Genomic DNA, 17,677 nt, shown 5'->3' on the forward strand with positions numbered 1-17,677 from the left:
AACCTCAAGTGTTCCCCACTTCAGAACAAACTAAAAGGCTAAATCATAGCACCTGCCTATTGCATAATTTCAAACACATACCTTTGCTGCGGCTGCCGACAATCCTGGAGAGAAACCCTGACTTGGAATAACTCCAGGCTTTGCAAAACCTGGAATTAACTATTTCACATTAAAACAAACACTACAGCTCTGCAAAGCATGGCACAAATGAGCCACCTAAAGTTTTAAATGACCAAGGCAGTGGATATTTTTCTATGTATAAAAAACAAACTATAAGTTAATGAACAGGATGAAAGAGTTAGTAATTTATTCACTTGTGTCTCCCCATGTTTGATAAATGACGTACAAGCACTTGGGCAGATGAACTTCTAAGAATTAGAAGCAGAAATACAATATTAAGAACATATTTATAATGAACATAAATAGCTAAATGAAATATTTTTACAAGAGAATAACAGTCAGTGTCAAATGCTTGACTAAACACTAACCAAGCCTGTATGAAATTAGAAGCATAATTAAACACAAGTCTGAGGTTCAGCCAAGAGAGATCTGCAATCCTGAGTACTGTAGGTCCCCCCAGGGACTTGACAGGTGGCCAGAGAAGCATGAACAATGCTGGGAAGCATCATGCCACGTCCCAGGAGAGAGCCACGGCATCCTGCAGCATGGGAAATCCAGTCCTCACCTCTGTCTGCTTCCTATTCCAGACTACAGCTTCTTCAGGACAGCTGAAACACAGCTAGACCTTCATTTGTTGCTTGCTTTCTTGAAAGCCATCTTTCTTTCAACAGCCCTTGACTGCGAGGCCATATGGAGCAGACTGGCTCTTCCAGGCATAGTGAGCAGCCTGCATCATACTGAAGGACATGCATCCCAGCCCAAAGGAGAAGCAAGGAGCTGAGACCCATCTGACCACAGCCTAAGGAATTGTCTAGTTAATCAGTGTGCTCTGTGCTATTACAGTGTTGAATAAGAGCAGCAGACTGTGATAAAATCCTAACTCCAATCTTTTTCACCAGCACTTAAATTAAATGGGAAAGACTCTTTCCCCCTCATTTTAAGTAAGTATTAAAGCTTGCCAGGGTACTAGGGCATGTACTTATTCTCCTGTATCACTGAAAGGAGCATATTTACAAACTACAATGCTACTTGAATTAAGAAGAGGAGCACTGAGCTCTAAATTATTATCCAAGGTGATGTTCTGGAAGAAATCAAAAAAATTTCCCTGACATTTAAAGAAGTAAACCCCAACAGCATGGAGGATAGCAGTGTGATATTACCTATACACACAGCTGGTATCCATTTGGCCATTCTCAGAAGTGGAGATTAAGGCATATCAACTCTGGAAAGATGTGTGGCCACAGCCAAAAAGCATAACCAAGCTGGCAAAGCTTTCTAGGTGAAAAGTTAAATGAATACTCCTTTCTTCTGGAATTCCCTTAGAGACTTGTAGAGATGAACAGGATCAAGGGCTCCCAGACCTGGTCCTGTTCATTTGCACAGGCTGTTCTTCACCTTTTAGTTAATGTGTCTGGTAGAACAACCTATTGAGTTCTGTAACATCACTACACAAAGCAGCCATGTTGCTATTTCTTTGTATGTTATTAATATTTGCATGTCCAGCATGTTTGTTCATCACTTAGAAGGGCTTTCTCAAAACTTGGGTTACATGGGTAGAATAAAAAGGATCCAAAGGGATAGACAACTGTCCCTCTACATCAGAGGTGTCAAACTCCTTTTCACCAGGGGCCACATCAGCTTCATGGTTGCCTTTAAAGGGCTAAATGTAATTTCAGAACTGTATAAAATGTAACGAATCCTACATTTGTACAATCATAGAACTACATTTGGCCCTTTGAAGGCAACCAGGAGGCTGATGTGGCCCCCAGTAAAAATTAGTTTGACACCCTTGCTCTACATCCTCTTATTTCAACAAGAAAATTAAAGGGACACCAGGAGATCAGATCTAAAGTCACTTGGAAGGGGACTTGAAGGTGATGAGGTTCCCTATTAATTCCCCCAGTAGACCTCCTACATTCCAGCTAGACAACCCTAGAAACAAAAGCCTTCTCAGCCAAGACAAGCCTCTAAATGTCCTGCCACACAGACCTACATAATTCTCTTTAATGTCCCCCTCGTGATGTGTTGCTGCCTGTGAATTACCCTACCTCCGGACCAAATATCCTATTTTGGGCTCCAGCACACCAATTCAATAAATCTGTGTCCATGGATTTTCGGAGTTCTCAAAGAAATTTCTCATTGAAGTTGTTTTTCAGCTACATAATCTGAAATTAACCTTCCTATCTTTCTGGGAACAATTCCAAGGACAAAGCAGACTATAAAAGTACATGTAAAGTTCATACATTAGTGCAGGGAGCTCCAAGGCTGCACTGTGAGTAGTTCAGGCTTTGGTGGTTTTCTTTTACCTCATCAGGTATGGGGCTTCCCAAGATACAGCAGTACGAAGGGGAATGGCAGGTCACATAGGTATCTTTATGCTAGCTCTAAAGTAGCTACTACACAGCTTCAACAGGACAAAAATCACTCTGAACTTAAGCTACACTTTAGTAGTTTTAGAAGCCCCACAATCTCTAGGGGGATGAGCAAACATCAAGCTGGGTCATACATGTCTCACATATGCAGCAGTCATAGATACCTATTGTAGAGAAGACAGCTGTAGCATTCTGTTCACCTCGAGAAATTTCAGCACCAGAAAGCATTTGGTAATCCAGCAAGTTAGAAAATCCTAATTGCTTCTTTTTCTACTCTTCCAGATGCTTGGAATTTGGATACTTGCACTATTTCTGCTCAATGCAGCAGAAGGTAAGTATATGGAGTTAATATTTATTTAGCCTTTCTATGCTGCTATATTTTGTGGGATATTATTCTACACCACGGTTCCTCAAAACCCACTGACTGAGATTACAGTGAGATGAGTGTCTTTGCATGTTTTCTTTCCTCTTCTCCATTCTCGAAAACCCACCCCAGGAGTATGCAAGAAGTCCTGTGTTTCCTATCTCAAAGCAAAGGAAGAGTGAGTGAGTAGACGAGTGAGTAGACGAGTGAGTAGACGAGTGAGTAGACGAGTGAGTAGACGAGTGAGTAGACGAGTGAGTAGACGAGTGAGTAGACGAGTGAGTAGACGAGTGAGTAGACAAAATGTGGAAGCAGTAAGGTGGGGACAGGCAAATGGCAGGATAGCTTTATGTTCAGCAGAAGCCACTGGCTTGTATAGTAGAAGACTTCTTGTGTACAGTGTAGTCAGCTGTTGAGCAGAGTCTTGAGTTATTGCTGATTTTTTTTCAACATCTTGGCTTGTAATTAGGAGAAACTCATCAGCTGTCTTTTCCTTGGGCAAAACACAGCTGGGTAAAGATACTGAAGTTATGGGACAGGGTAGCCGCAGAGGAACTCCACTGCGTATTTTGTTGAGGAGCAACAGCATGACTTCTTTCCTTGGGGTAAAATATAGCCTTTGAAGATCTGAGAGACAGCAACTGCTGGTCTTTGCTTTCTGTAAACCACAGGATTTTCAAGAGACCTCCAGAGAAGAGACACTGTGAGTTATGAGTAATGTGCTCCACTTCTTTGCTAATTCACATATTCTTGATCTGATCCGTGTGCTACAGGTGACGAAGTTTGTTATGATAGGATTGGATGTTTCTCAGATGATGTACCATGGTCTGGGACTCTGGAAAGACCAATCTATAAGTTACCCTGGAGTCCAGAAAAGATAAGCCCTCGCTTCCTCCTGTACACAAGACAAAATCCTCAAGACTATCAGGTAAGAGCTATCTTCCTTTAAGGTGCCAGAAAGGATCAAATCTCCACCTTTTTTTCAAGAGAAAAAACCTCTTACAGTTCCTTGGCAGGGTCTCTGGGGCAAAATTCTCTTTCTCCTCCTGCCCTCACAAAGCAGCACTCTCCCATGTTTTCTGTATGGCCACTGAGAAGTACTGGGAAACTGTGTGTTGTTAAAAACAATGGGTATTTTTTTCTATAGATAAGATGAAAACACACAGAGTCAAGTCTTGGCTGCTCTAAGATAAGTGTCAAAGCTTGTTTGAATGGAGATAGAGACTTCATCCATAGTCATGTGAACACTTGCAGATGAGTTTAATATTGCATAACATTAAACACCTGTACAGATGAGCATAGTTCAGGTCTTAGCAATTTTGATAAACTCCTTACAGGAAGCAGATTTAAATGTTTATTAATTTAATATTTACAACAGGAGATCTCTGCAATTGATGACAGAACAATTGGCTTCTCGAATTTCAATGCAAACAGGATGACCAGATTTATTGTACACGGATTTATAGATAAAGGAGATGAAAACTGGCTGTACGACATGTGTCAGGTAGGTACCACAGGAAAATCCTGTCCTGTTAAGTTCTTTAGTTTGCTTTTATAAAGACCTTCCTATAAATAGTCTGTTTTCTCTTTCTAACCTATTTCTCTCGTGGGGAAAAGGGGAAGAAAGGCTGCTTATTTTAAAATGGTTAGCAACTTAAATACATAGCTCTGTACCTTGAGGAAAACATGAAGTAAAATGCATCAAATTCATCTCTTTAGTGAAGTGAGTGGCAAAACTTTCAATCTAGGACTTGCTAGGAACCATGAATGAAGTAAAGTGCTCTGCTTTATTGATTTTTGCACTAATTCCAAGTTATTTCATGATCTTGCTCCCATACAAAGTTGCAAATCCCGCTTATGGTCTTTTCAAATCCTATAAAAAAAAGCTTTTAATTGCAGTAGCAGCTAATGGAAGCTGCAAGGCACACAGCGCATAGAGCAAAGTACCAGCTGACGGCACATGACACTTCTAGAATATGGTCTTTCAACTAACTATTCACACAACTAGAATTTTGTTCACATTCTATATTCCTATTTTATTTATGAGAATACTACGAGAAACAATCTGAAAGTCACTAAAAATCAAGTTATTTCACATTTATTGCATCCCTTTAGCTGCTTCTCTTTGCTATTAGGTCAAAAGAAAATAAATTTATTTGGCAGTTTCTTGTTGGGATTATCACCTTATGAACATTGAGGAATGATTGTTGGATTTGTTAGTTATTTTTTTTCGATGTATCAGAAGCAGATGGATGTTTTTATAATTCTCATATCCCTTTTTCCTTCCTTAGAGATTTTTTTTTTGTTCTAGACCCTCACAATCAACAAGATAGCTCGCATTTTGCTTCAGCTAGTCCCTCAAGCCCTTCTGATCAATTATCACAAGGATGTAGAGACACGAGATAAATCTTTAAATTCTTTCTCTATTACAGTGGCCTGTGTTTTATCACAATACTCCAATTTGTTACATAAGTATGGTCTTAGTGAATCTTTTCAGTAAAGACTGGAGCAAATGGTATTGTGACTACATCAGCCCTCCTATACCTACCTTTTATTTACTTTCCCATTAAGTAATAATTGTATCCACACATTTAATTTTACAACTTCTGACATACAGCCACAGATGCTTTCATTGCCTTTTATGTCCTTTGCCAGTCATATCTTGTTTTAGATGCTTTATAATTTCTGAACACAAACAAAGAATAAATACAACAAAGCTGATAAAGCAACATACCCTTAGCCAAACAATCTATCTCAGAGGAAAGAAAACTTCAGATTCTATGGCAAAGTATCTGCCAAACATTCCCATATTCCCAAATAAAGCCATAAATCTGAAATGCATGTTCAGTGATACCAGCAATTTATGCACTCTCTCATAAAAACACAGACACTCTTTCTCACAAATTGGTATCAGAAAAACACTTCTGATTTTTATCATCAAGTATTAATTGTATCTGAATTTGAATTTAAGAAGCACTTTTAAATCACTTAAGTCAATGAGTATATGAGTAGAGCTGTAATTTCGTGCTGCATGCAAGTATTGATTGAAATGAAAAACTTGAAAGTATCAGCATATTGTTTTCCCTTCTGAAAAAAAAATACTGCTATGGGTTTTCGAAATGATGGTGTGGCCAATATCACAGGATATTACCCTATTTCAATATTGGGTGAGTGCTCATATACCTGTGTGCAGGCATGAGCACAAGTTTATGCTGAGGTTTTGCTTCTTAAAATGTTCTCATACAAATTCCTGAAACATTTATGAGTTGAGCTGTAATAAACAACATGAATCAATTCCAGAATGTATTTACTATGGGACTCTTTGGTTTTCACTTTTGTTTTACAAAACAGAGGTTGCTCAGTGCGGAAGATGTGAACTGCATCTGCGTAGACTGGAAAAAAGGTTCAAGATGTCAATACACTCAGGCATCAAACAACATCCGTGTTGTAGGCGCGGAAATAGCTTATTTTATCAATGTTCTCATGGTAAGAATCCTCTGGTTATAAAGCTATAGTCATAATGCTGATTTGAAAGAAATACAACTCAGGAACTTTCATTAATATAATCAGGTAAAAACATTTTCTTATATTCACTGATTATTTTAGAAGTTGTGCTGAAAAAAAGACTTTTAAGGTTAGAGAACTATGTCATAAAAGCAGGGTTAGCCAATTTAGGAATATGAAGTGCTACAAGACCTTCCCATAGTACAACCAAACGGTTATTCCATAGATGTTAACAGATGTAAAGTGATGTGTAGTTTTAAATATTCAGAAATAATGGACACAGCAAACTGTCCTTTCACTGTGACAAATCCCACAAAACAACCTGAGGAATGCCAGAAAAACAGCTGGTAGCCAACAGCGGCTGAAGGACAAACTGCTCTCCAGTAACAATAGCTGGGGACAAAGAGGACCTCAGAGGAAAGGCAGTGTGCACAGTGCCTAAAGCTACAAAAGCTGCCCTTGGTTTGAAGCAGTCTTTTAACCTAAGTCTTTTCAACACACATTTTCTGATAAGAGAACTCTAAAATACTCAAATGGATAGCACTCTGGTGCTAGGAGTGCTCTGACCTGTGTCTCACACCCTACATCTGTGGCACAGCCACTGAATTCCTCTCCAAAAAGGCTGAAGACATCTCTTCTCATGTCCTTCTCCAGCTGCTCATAGTGCCTGATCTGTCAGGGGTTCCTGCCTGGCTGAATCTTGCAAGCCAGATAAGCATCCTTTGAATCTCAATGGGTCTAGGATGTACAGTGGATACCGAGCCTCACAGGGCTCTCTAGGCAGAGCTATACAGAGTTCTAAGACTGTCCAAATGAGGACAGTAGCTGAATAAGGAGTTTTGAAAAATCTCTGTTTGGGACATCAGTACCTAAACTGGCAAACAGATGCTGAAATCCCATAGGAGTTCTTGAGTCTGTAGTCAAATTAAAAGTAGTTTTTCAGCCCCTTTTTACTCTTCCCAATATTAATGAAAATAAAGTAATTTTTTATATTCCTGTTTTCTTAGGAAAAATATGGAGCCTCCCTATCCAATATTCACATAATTGGCCACAGCCTTGGAGCACATGCGGCAGGTGAGGCTGGCAAGAGGCGGCCAGGAATCGGAAGAATAACTGGTAAGTCAGTGACTTAAGTCACAGCTCAAACTAAAAGCGCCACTGCTTAACAAAAGGTTGCTGTTCATTTTCTCTTACAATCATATCTGACTGCTGTAGTTTAGTCAAGGGTAATTTGGGCAATATAGAACTTGCGGCCACCTGTAATAAATACATCAGCTGACTTGCTGATATACACTGACAGTTGTGGCAATATCTACAGAGCTTGCTCTCTGGTGCTTCAACTAAACAGTGTTACTACCCAGACCAGCGCTCTTTTGGAGCAAGATGGGAACGATGCTTTGACGTAATGATATCTCATTGTCACTGCTACAAATGAACTCACAATAAGTAACATACAACCAGAATGAGCTTTAGCTGCCATGACTGTTTTTCATAAGGATTTGTCCAGCACTAATGTAATAAAACAGATCAGGATTATAATTCCTACCTTCTTTTTAATAGCAGCTTTCTACTGCCATTTTCGTATTTCATTGATCTAGCCTGTTACACAGTAGCCCATTTGATGCACATCACCCACTGCTTGCAGGTCCCTACAAAGAATGCTAGAAGCAGCACAACAGTGAGCAGTTAGTGATTTTGTACTGTAGTTTTGCCAACAACTATCATTTTCTAGAAAAGGATGGGTTAAACCTGACATTTCAGAAGCAGTATGCTAACCTTCCTGATGTATCTCCCATTATCACCTTGCTTTGCTATGTCTATATAAACTTTTCACCTGCTAGAGTACATTAACAGTAATTAAACTATGATTTATTATTATTATTATTTCCAGTAAACTTCAGAAAGTTTAATTTCTTCACCTAACTGTCAATACACTAAAAACCTGTATTTCCTTGGCAGCAAAAACTGAGTCATATAGGATTATATTGTCTGTACAGATTCAAACAGACTTATTAGGAAAGTGCACTCATACTTAAACAGTCAGATTTCAACTTAATCCCCTTTTTCTTTCTGAGGGAGGCCACAGGCATTATATTTATACACCCTGTATTAGTTTGAGCTACATTAAGTCACTCTTACTTTCTACGTAACATCAGAGCTGGCTGATCAGAAAGCACCCTGCCTCCCCCTCCCCATTTTCACTGTGTTTCTACGTAACAGCCTCTCTCTTTCAAGTGCTTCCACATTTCCAAGTTTAAATGTCTTTAAGTAATATGATGTTGTTCTCTTAATTTTCAGTCAGCTGTACTGATTCAGTTCGGCCTCCCAGGCAACTAATTGCTCTGTTGTCTCCCTGTTGTGAGTTACTCTATGCCCTGAGAAATTAAGGAAACCTCTCGCTATTGCTGAACCAGGTTTTCCTGTTCAGTTCTGTCAGAGAGAGAGTTTTCGGTTCTTGTTTGTTTTATAGCTGTCTACATGTTGCTCTGAGTACGCAGACCGTGGAAGTTCTCCACTGGTCCCATAAATAGCATCTGTGTCTCACAAGATACAATGGAGCAAGCCTCTGTGACTATTTGCCAGAAACATTCTCATCTTCCCTTTCATCCAATAGCAAGGTTTCCTTTTTAATGTTATTTGGCTTGTAACCTGCAGTCTACCCACACTAGCTGAAAGCAAATGACTCTTGAAGGAACCATTTTGCAACACTGCAAGACTTAAATAGTGAAAATGCAGATGGCCAAGAAGCAATGCAAAGCTCCATAGAAGCACAGGTTGTCTCAGCCCTCTGCCTGCAGCAGGAGCATCAATGCAATACGGCCACTGCACAACCATCCACACATCCCTGTGCTGTTCTTCAAGGAAAATACCTCATCTTTCTTCAATTGTTTAACTGACTCTTCAAATACCAAGAGGCATATTGTTTGCTATATGTATTAATTTCTAAAAGAAAAAAAAAAAATCCAGAGACCTCACAAAGCAGAGACACCATTTTCAATATTTTAAAGCCTCTAATACTCTCCCAGAGAACAAAACTAAGAAGAGTATTCAATATTTATGTACAGCAGTAAAACATGACAGACTTCACGCAAGTAATCCTTTTTCCTGGGAGAAAAGTCACTTGGTAAGAGAGAGCATATATTGTTATTTTATTAACGTCTATACTACTTAGATACAATGAACCAGAGGCAACTATATATGTGGTGTTCATTATATACAATCATAGTATTATGTAGAATGATACATGATATAATACTAGTCTTTTTCTTTCAGGACTGGACCCTGCTCAACCTTATTTTCAAGACACACCAATTGAAGTCAGACTGGACAGATCTGATGCTGAGTTTGTGGATGTTATCCACACAGATACAGCTCCCACAGTCCCCTACTTAGGTAACTATTCAGCTTTACTGTAGTAATACACATTATTAACACTCAAGTATTCTGATCATTCATAAAGACTCTGTTATGCTGGGTGACGCATAGATACAGAACAGATGTGCCACACTGGTCACTAACAACTCACATTCTAAAACACCAAACACATAAACTTCAAGCCAGCAGCTATAGGTATGAGATAACGTTAATTTAAAATGTGCTTACCCCTGCTTTAAATGTTTCAGGTTTTGGCATGAGCACACCTATAGGACATCTTGACTTTTATCCAAATGGAGGGAGGGAAATGCCAGGCTGTGATAAGAACCCTATTTCACAGATCGTGGATCTCGATGGCATCTGGGAAGGTAAGTAGGCTGATTACATTACAAATTCAGAGAAAGGTCACCCTCAAAATGTAACCACTTAACTTCTCTTAATTCAGGTGGTTTACATTAGCTTTTAATGCGTTCATCAGCAATGGCAGCTGTAGACTGCAATGAAACTGTTAATAAGCTCAAAACATGCCATTTTCCAGAGCTTATTCAAAAATAAACATGTCAAAGGGTTTGCCTCTGCTAAATACGCCTCCTTTAAAGTATCTAAGAGCAAAAACAAAAGTTACTGAAACTGTGCCAAAAATTTTGAAGGATCTGTAACAACACATTTCACTTTGTTTCTGTTTAGTTGCCCAGCAGCAGTACTGGGTGGAGCGGGGTGTTGATGCTGACAGCTACTTCTGTTAGCAGATCTTCAGCTGCAATTCTTCCGAGATAGAGCAATTATTTTTTTTTAATTACCTATTACAGTCTGCATTGCACTAGAGCAATGTCATTGTGTCTATTTTTAGTCAGCTAAAAAAAGATTGGCACAAAGCTGCTCAAGCACACTGTTTTTTGTTATTTTACATGGTTCCAATAAAAGCCCTGTTACAAAATTTCTTTGTGTCTTTATAAAGTTAAATCTAACATAACATTAAAAAAAAACAAGAATATTTATGCTGTAGAGATTTTTTAGTATATTATCTGAGCTCTTTCTTACATTACTGCAAAGACCTTAAGCTCTAGGAACCCGAGAACTTATTTGTGATAACTAGCCATTTTCTCCAGGTTTTATTCAATGCAGCTGGAGGCACTACCTTTTTTTGATAGAGTAAACTTGTTATCAATAATGGGCAATTAAAGCACAAAGGAACAACTGTGTTGTATATGATCTTCTTTTTAACCTAAAGTCAGGATAATAAAGGCAACACAAAGGAAAATAATATATTCATTATTTTAATTTCAAGAGTCTCTCTTCCTTAAGCACCCCCAAAATCATAATAATTTTGTTTTGAAGTCCTCAGCTGGAGCAAATCAACGTTTCCCTAGGAAGTTCAGTGTTAAATACTTTTCATTTGGTTTTCTTTTGTTATGGTAATGCAACTGTTGCTTACAAAAGACCTGCTTTATGCAGTTCTCGTTTCCATTGTGAAACTCGGTCAGATGGCTTGAGTAAGTGTTTGGGAGGGGAGGCCTGGGCTGAACTGCACAGTTGGTCTCCTCAAAGCATTTCAAATTTGTATTTTATACCTGTTGACTCAGTGACATCCCTTAGAGCATCAATTCATTGCAAAAGTAAGCTTCAAACCTTCTGTTTGATACTACAAGAATTGTGATGAGGCTTTTGAGGAAGAAAGATGCATCTCAATGCCATGGCAAGGACTGTGCCAGTATGTTTTCTAGAATGGTAACATAAAGAAAGAACTAACCTGGAAGCATCTTTTCACAGGAACTCGGGACTTTATGGCTTGCAATCATCTGCGGAGTTACAAGTATTACTCTGACAGTATTGTTTACCCTGATGGATTTCTAGGCTATGCTTGTGCTTCATATGATACTTTTGAAGCAGTAAGTATTTCTTAGAGCCTTTGGGTGGACCATATCAAAGAAGGCAGCTCTTATCTATACATCTACAATTCAGTGTATTTATGCTAGCTTACAGACAGTGAGTGCATCTGTAAGGGAAGTGTCAGCCATCCTAAAGTATTACAGCTCATGGGTCAAAGTAGGAAAAAGTAACAACAAAACAGGGTCATCCCTGGTTCTGTGACGATGTGAGAGCCCGGAGCTGCTACTGGAGCTGGTGAGGCTTCCCCAGGACTGCTTTACTGCATCACCTGAGGAAAAGGTCAGGAGGAGAACCTGCCCTCACAATCACCAAATGTATTTATCAAATAGAAATGAGTGGAATCCCACACTGTAGCAGGTGAGCTTTCAAACATAGCTTAAATATCTTATTTTCAGAACAAATAAAATATTATGGGATAGCATGATGGGATCACCTCACGGTCAAATACTTTGGTGGCTTAAGATGGCCTTGGGGACAAAGTGCAATGGTTTATGGAACAGGTTTGTCACATCCTACAGACAGAGGTATAACCTTACATAGTGCTCAGATTGACCTTTATGTATTCTGAGCAGGTCATAGAGATCCCACTTCTCAGATCACTTTGGGAGAAGGTAACTAACTGCTTCTGTCACCATAGTGGAAATCAGCTTTTGCTACCAAAATGAGCTTCATTTTCAAGACAAAGCCTTTCTTGACCCCACATGAAGGTATGAGGAGATAACGATCTTCAGATGCTGGGAAGGACATCTCCTCCCTGTTCCAGTTCAAGACTACTCAAGGACATCACGGATGTAGCAGGATTGAGCTAAATGGCATGAGAAAAAAACATATAGCCCTGAAAAATCAGAATGTTTGAGAAAGCTGGCTAGCTTATGTGATCTTTCTCAACTGTCAGGGTTACTTGAAATTTGTTGTTGCTTTGATACAGGGTCAGTCAGGTGGGTATATTAAAATAAGTCCTGTAACTATTTTTTTTCCTTGGCTGTCTGGATAATGTTATTAATAGATACATTTGTTTTCACTAGGGAAACTGCTTCCCATGCCCACATGGTGGATGCCCTAATATGGGTCACTATGCAGATAGATTCAAATCGCAAGTTACAAATGATATCACCAAACTTTATCTGAATACTGGAGATGTCAAGGACTTTCCTCGTGAGTTTCAATTGCTTCTATTGCTTCCTACTCCTTATAAACAAACCTTTTTATTTTCCTGTTTTCCACTTAATTTTAGCAGATGAACAGACCTGATAATAGTGCAATGGCTCTTGAGTCCTTCATGCCTTTTCCTATTTCTGCTCCAATAGTATTGCCCAGTTTTGGGCCCTCCAGTACAAGAAAGATGCTGAAAAATTACAGAGTCCAAGGAGGTCACTGAGATGTTTAGTGGACTGAGCTACAAGGTGCATGGAGAAAGGGGGAGAGGCAATGCACAGAAGTTGCAGCAAGGAAAATTTTTATTAAATAGTATGAAAACTACTGTCACAAGGACAGTGGCTAAATGCAGGAAGAGGTGTCTGGAGAGGCTGTGAAATCCCCATCTTTGGAGATGTTTAAAACTTGGTTTGACAAAGTCCAAAAGCAAGCTGATCACAGCTGGCCCTGCTTTGAGATGTGGATGGACCAGATGACCTCCTTTACAACCCAGGTTATCCTAAATGTCATCTCTCATGAGATGGTTCTTCCTTTGCCTTTGTAAACAAGACTCAGAGGGAGAAGAGCTGCTTCTGCAAACTGTGCACTAAAAGAAAATTTCCACAAAAATTATTTTCCTTGAGCTTCAGAATTTTTTTATGCCCCTTTTACACGGTTCACATTCTGCTTTGTATTAGTATTTACTCATAACATCATCTTCTTTCTAACTTCACTGTATATAAAAAAACTTTGTGGTCAAAATGCAGAGATCTATACCGTGTTTACCATGTTATGAACTATATATGTATATTTTTTTCCCCTCCCAGAGTGTAACACCCATTTCCTAGGTTGATCTCATTAGGACACAATAACAGATCTGACTCACAGGTGTTTTGTATTTGTTTTGCATGGTTATAACCCAAGGAAGAGTAGGAAGCACAAAGATTTGGGTATGAGGGAGCATCGTGTGAATTTCTTTCAGTACACACAGTCTGTGATGCAGCCTTGAGCTGAAAGGGCAAGGCAGTGATAATTTTATTTTGCTGTCAAACACACTGTATAGACCAAAAAAACTAAATCTTGATATTTTGGAGACTCTTTCTTCCTGGGTGCAATCTAACTTACTGTATTTCTTCTATGTAGTTTGGAGGTACAAAGTAACCATGACACTCTCTGGAAGCCATCAAGTTTCAGGATATGCAAAAGTTGCCCTGTATGGAAGTGGTGGGAACACAAGGCAGTATCAGGTCATCAAGTAAGTTCAAATATCAATAGAAAAAACCCTTCAATTCTAGAACATATTAATTAAATTTTCAATTAATGTTTCTGTTTAAACTGGTCCTATTTTACAGATCACATTCTAGCCCCAGATACAGCTCCCTGATGTAAACGCAGTGGCAGTTCACTCACTCTGGATTTGAAAGCAAAAGTTTAGCATGCAGGATTTTAAAATATTAGAATCTGATATCACTTGATTGCTGTACCACCAAAGTCTTGCTTGGATCTACTCTAGCAGAGTTCAGACCTCTTTGTCTTTCACAAGCTTATAAAATGTTGCTGCTAAAGCTACCTCATGTTTTACTACTAGGTTTTCGTGGCTCATAACCACCTGCTTGCACTTATGATGCTTGCTTGCTTCATGTGCATTTTTCTTGTTTGTTTCAACCAAAATATCTGAAATGATGAAAAAATACACAGAAGGCATTTTGATGTGGGTTTTGGAGGTAATTTTTTGGTTTGGGTTTTTGTTTATTGACAACTATGTCACTTTCAGTTTTCCAAGAAGGACTTTCCATCTTCATCCTTGGTGGTAGGTGCCTGCTATGAGTTGATCCCCATTTGCAGGAATCCATGCATTCACCAGAGATCAGTCTGCCCGCACTAAATGCACTCCAGCACTGTCTAGTTGCTGTTTGCAGGGCCTGTGTCAATTCAATTGCTGGAAAGGAACTTCTTTTCTTTTCCCCCAGCAAATCTTGCTCTAACCTATCAGGCACCACTGTGGATCTGGCAAAGAAACTAAAATGCAAAGGAATTTTGTCCTGTCTCTCATTACTTCTACTACCATAAGCTTTATAATACAGAGAAGAATAAACATGCTCCTCTGAAAGCAGATGAATGAGAAAGTGCAAAACCAGGGGAAGGAATAAAAATCCTCTCTTTCTCATGAAGATTGTTAAAACTGTAGAGGTTTCTTCTGGGTGGTTCTGCTGAGTCCACTGCTTTTTTTCCCCTCCCTCACTCCTGTGTCTCTCAGGTCATGTCTACAATAATAGTTCTGCAGTGATAAATGCATCACACATTCAAATACCTCTTGAATTTATAGAGCAGGGGTAAATTTAGGAAAGTAGCCTTTTACCTTCAGAGCACAGGGGTGAGAGGGGGCAAAGGAGAGGATCGGAGAAGCACTGGCTCATATTCAGTGAGATGTTGTAATGAAGTCATTATCAGTCTCAAACTGCTGCCATTTAGAGCTTGCTGTATTGATATGATATGAAATAAGTAGCCATATTATAAACTGCAGTTATGCAAAAGCAGATGCACATTTGCATTGGTCACAGTGCTGCAAGTGTGGGAATTTCTGCTACAGAGCCGGGCTGAGCAGCTGCTGGATAATCCTTTCAGCCATCCTAAACAGACCCAATATCTGCATCATATAAATTAATTAACATTATAATGAAAATTTCATTTATGTGGAAAAAAAACCCAAAGCAAAACAAAAAAAGGTGCCTACATAAGTAACAGTGAGCAAGCTCTTCCTTCTCCACAGGGTTCATCCTGTAATTGGTTCTTCATTGTGAAGTGTGACTGCAGCACATCAGGCCTATCCGCCTTTGCTTCTTCTGACAAACACTGTTTCAGGCTAAATAATGTTAGAAAATTGGCAATAACGTTATGATTTTATAACTCACAGCCACTCAGTTGACAGGACTAGTAATTCATATTAAATGCCAGCATGTCTCACATCCATAAAATGTTATTTTTTACAGGGGAACCCTCAAACCAGACAAAACTTACACAAGCTTCATTGATGTAGAAATCAACGTTGGAACAATTACAAGGGTTAAATTTCTCTGGAACAACAACGTGATAAATCCAGCTTTTCCTAAAATAGGAGCTGCAACTATCACAGTACAATCTGGAGAAAATTCAGCACAGTAAGTATATCCTTTGTGAAAATCTTGAAAGCTACTTGGGAGGATAGGTGGCAAAATTACATGTGGTGTAAAAGCATTTTCATGAGAAAATCTATTTAAAGCATTCAAAAACTATCAAGAAAAGCTTTTATTTCCTTCAAGACACTGTTCATCCATAGTTCAATTCATTACTACTTCAACCCTTTGCCTTAAATAGCTTCAAAGGAAAACCTAAAATATATACAGGCTTCAGAAGAGCCAACTTCCTGTATGACCCTTTGGATGAGAAAAATTAGTGCTGGCTTAGATTATCAGCAGCATTCTTGCCAAGCTCCTACTGTCTACAAGAACAGGTTATCTGTGTCTGAGCTTGCATTAGGATGTTGGTTTTCCATTGATATTGATGGTCACTTGAGATCATGCTTGTCAAAAGAGAACAGTGATAATAAGCCTACTCTTCCAATCAGCAGGACTAATACTTGGAAGCTGTGCCTAAGAGGCTACACCTAATGTTAAGGGAAAAAGTCTAGAATGTATTTCTCTAGACTTTGAATGTGGATGTTCAGATTATAAAAGCATGATTTACTCAGCCAGTGCTACTCATTTTCCTGGACTTTTTAGAACAAACTCTCATTTGCTTGATCAGTTATGTTATTTTATTCACCCTATATTTGGGTATATAGAAGAGGAGGTACGGTATGTTTTAGGCCCATATACAAACTCATAGTTAAAATGTCATTGCTTACAAGACAACATAGGAGACAGAAACAGTTTCAAGCAAAGCAAAATGCTCATAGCCCAGCAGTGTTACTGTTAAGCAGAGCTCTTAAGTCCTGCTGTAGTTCCTTTTCACCAAAGCATGTTGCTGATTGTGTTCCCATACATGTGAACTCACTCTTCTATTGACTCATGCCCTTTGCACAAGTAGTTGTGATCATCCAAATAGTGATGGTAGCACAAAATATGAAGAAAACAAACAAACAAACAAAACAAACAAACAAAAAACCCCAACCAACCAAAGAAACCTGTAAACCAAAAGCAAATAATGCAGTCAATCAGAATTAATACAGTCCATCAATACTTTCCTCAGCAGTAATATTTCAAACTTAGGAGCTTGAAGTATGTTGTGTTCAGTTGTATCAATTGACTAATTAGGTTGACATATTAAACCAAAACTGCTTGTATACTGCCAACAAAACTTGAGAACTCAAGGCACTGATATATTTTTGCCTTTTTTTCAGATTCCGTTTCTGCAGTTCCAGTAAGGTGAGGGAGGATGTTCTGCTGACTCTCGATTCTTGCTAACAGCACACATGGATGCCCCAAACCTTATTACCAATAAAAGCTAGTCATGCATTAAACACTGGAGTCTGCATTCACTGCAGTTATGATACTGGAGTGTTGGGCTTTTTTGCTGGTTTGGGGTGGGGGAGGGAGGTGTCTGTAGATACTTGTTTATAGACAGAATTTTTAGAGCAGATTTAGGAGTGCATGAGCAAAAACCCATTGAAAAATTCCCCTAATTTCAAAATAATTTCAGACTGAAGGCTAAAACCAGATATAGGGTGAAATAAAGATGAAACAGAGAGCAGGGGGAGTGGTTACAAAATGAGGCTGGAAGTTTAGTTTTAATTACCTGTGAGAGATGGAACAGTGGACATGATGGAGAACCAATAACGTGTTTTGGTGTGTTAATGCTGAACTAAGCTTAGACCAGGTGATCTGGACAGAACTAATTCGAGAAAGCTGCATAGCAAATTTCAATTGTTAGTGAAATTTCA

General features: G+C 38.9%; 1 protein-coding gene across 1 annotated transcript; it reads left to right on the top strand.

The window, feature by feature from the left end:
- Window positions 1-2,774: 2,774 nt before the first annotated feature.
- Window positions 2,775-15,921, top strand: LOC308042670 (inactive pancreatic lipase-related protein 1-like; the record flags this gene model as incomplete). The annotated part of the gene is made up of 11 exons (XM_080348256.1): window positions 2,775-2,823; window positions 3,630-3,784; window positions 4,235-4,360; window positions 6,208-6,342; window positions 7,368-7,476; window positions 9,634-9,753; window positions 9,984-10,103; window positions 11,506-11,624; window positions 12,651-12,780; window positions 13,903-14,014; window positions 15,750-15,921. The coding sequence occupies 11 exons, from the start codon at window positions 2,775-2,777 to the stop codon at window positions 15,919-15,921; spliced, it is 1,347 nt and encodes a 448-aa protein (XP_080204382.1).
- Between the last annotated feature and the right edge of the window lie 1,756 nt (window positions 15,922-17,677).

This window comes from Nesoenas mayeri (genome assembly GCF_963082525.1).
Source record: "Nesoenas mayeri genome assembly, chromosome: 7".
Lineage (NCBI taxonomy): Eukaryota > Metazoa > Chordata > Aves > Columbiformes > Columbidae > Nesoenas > Nesoenas mayeri.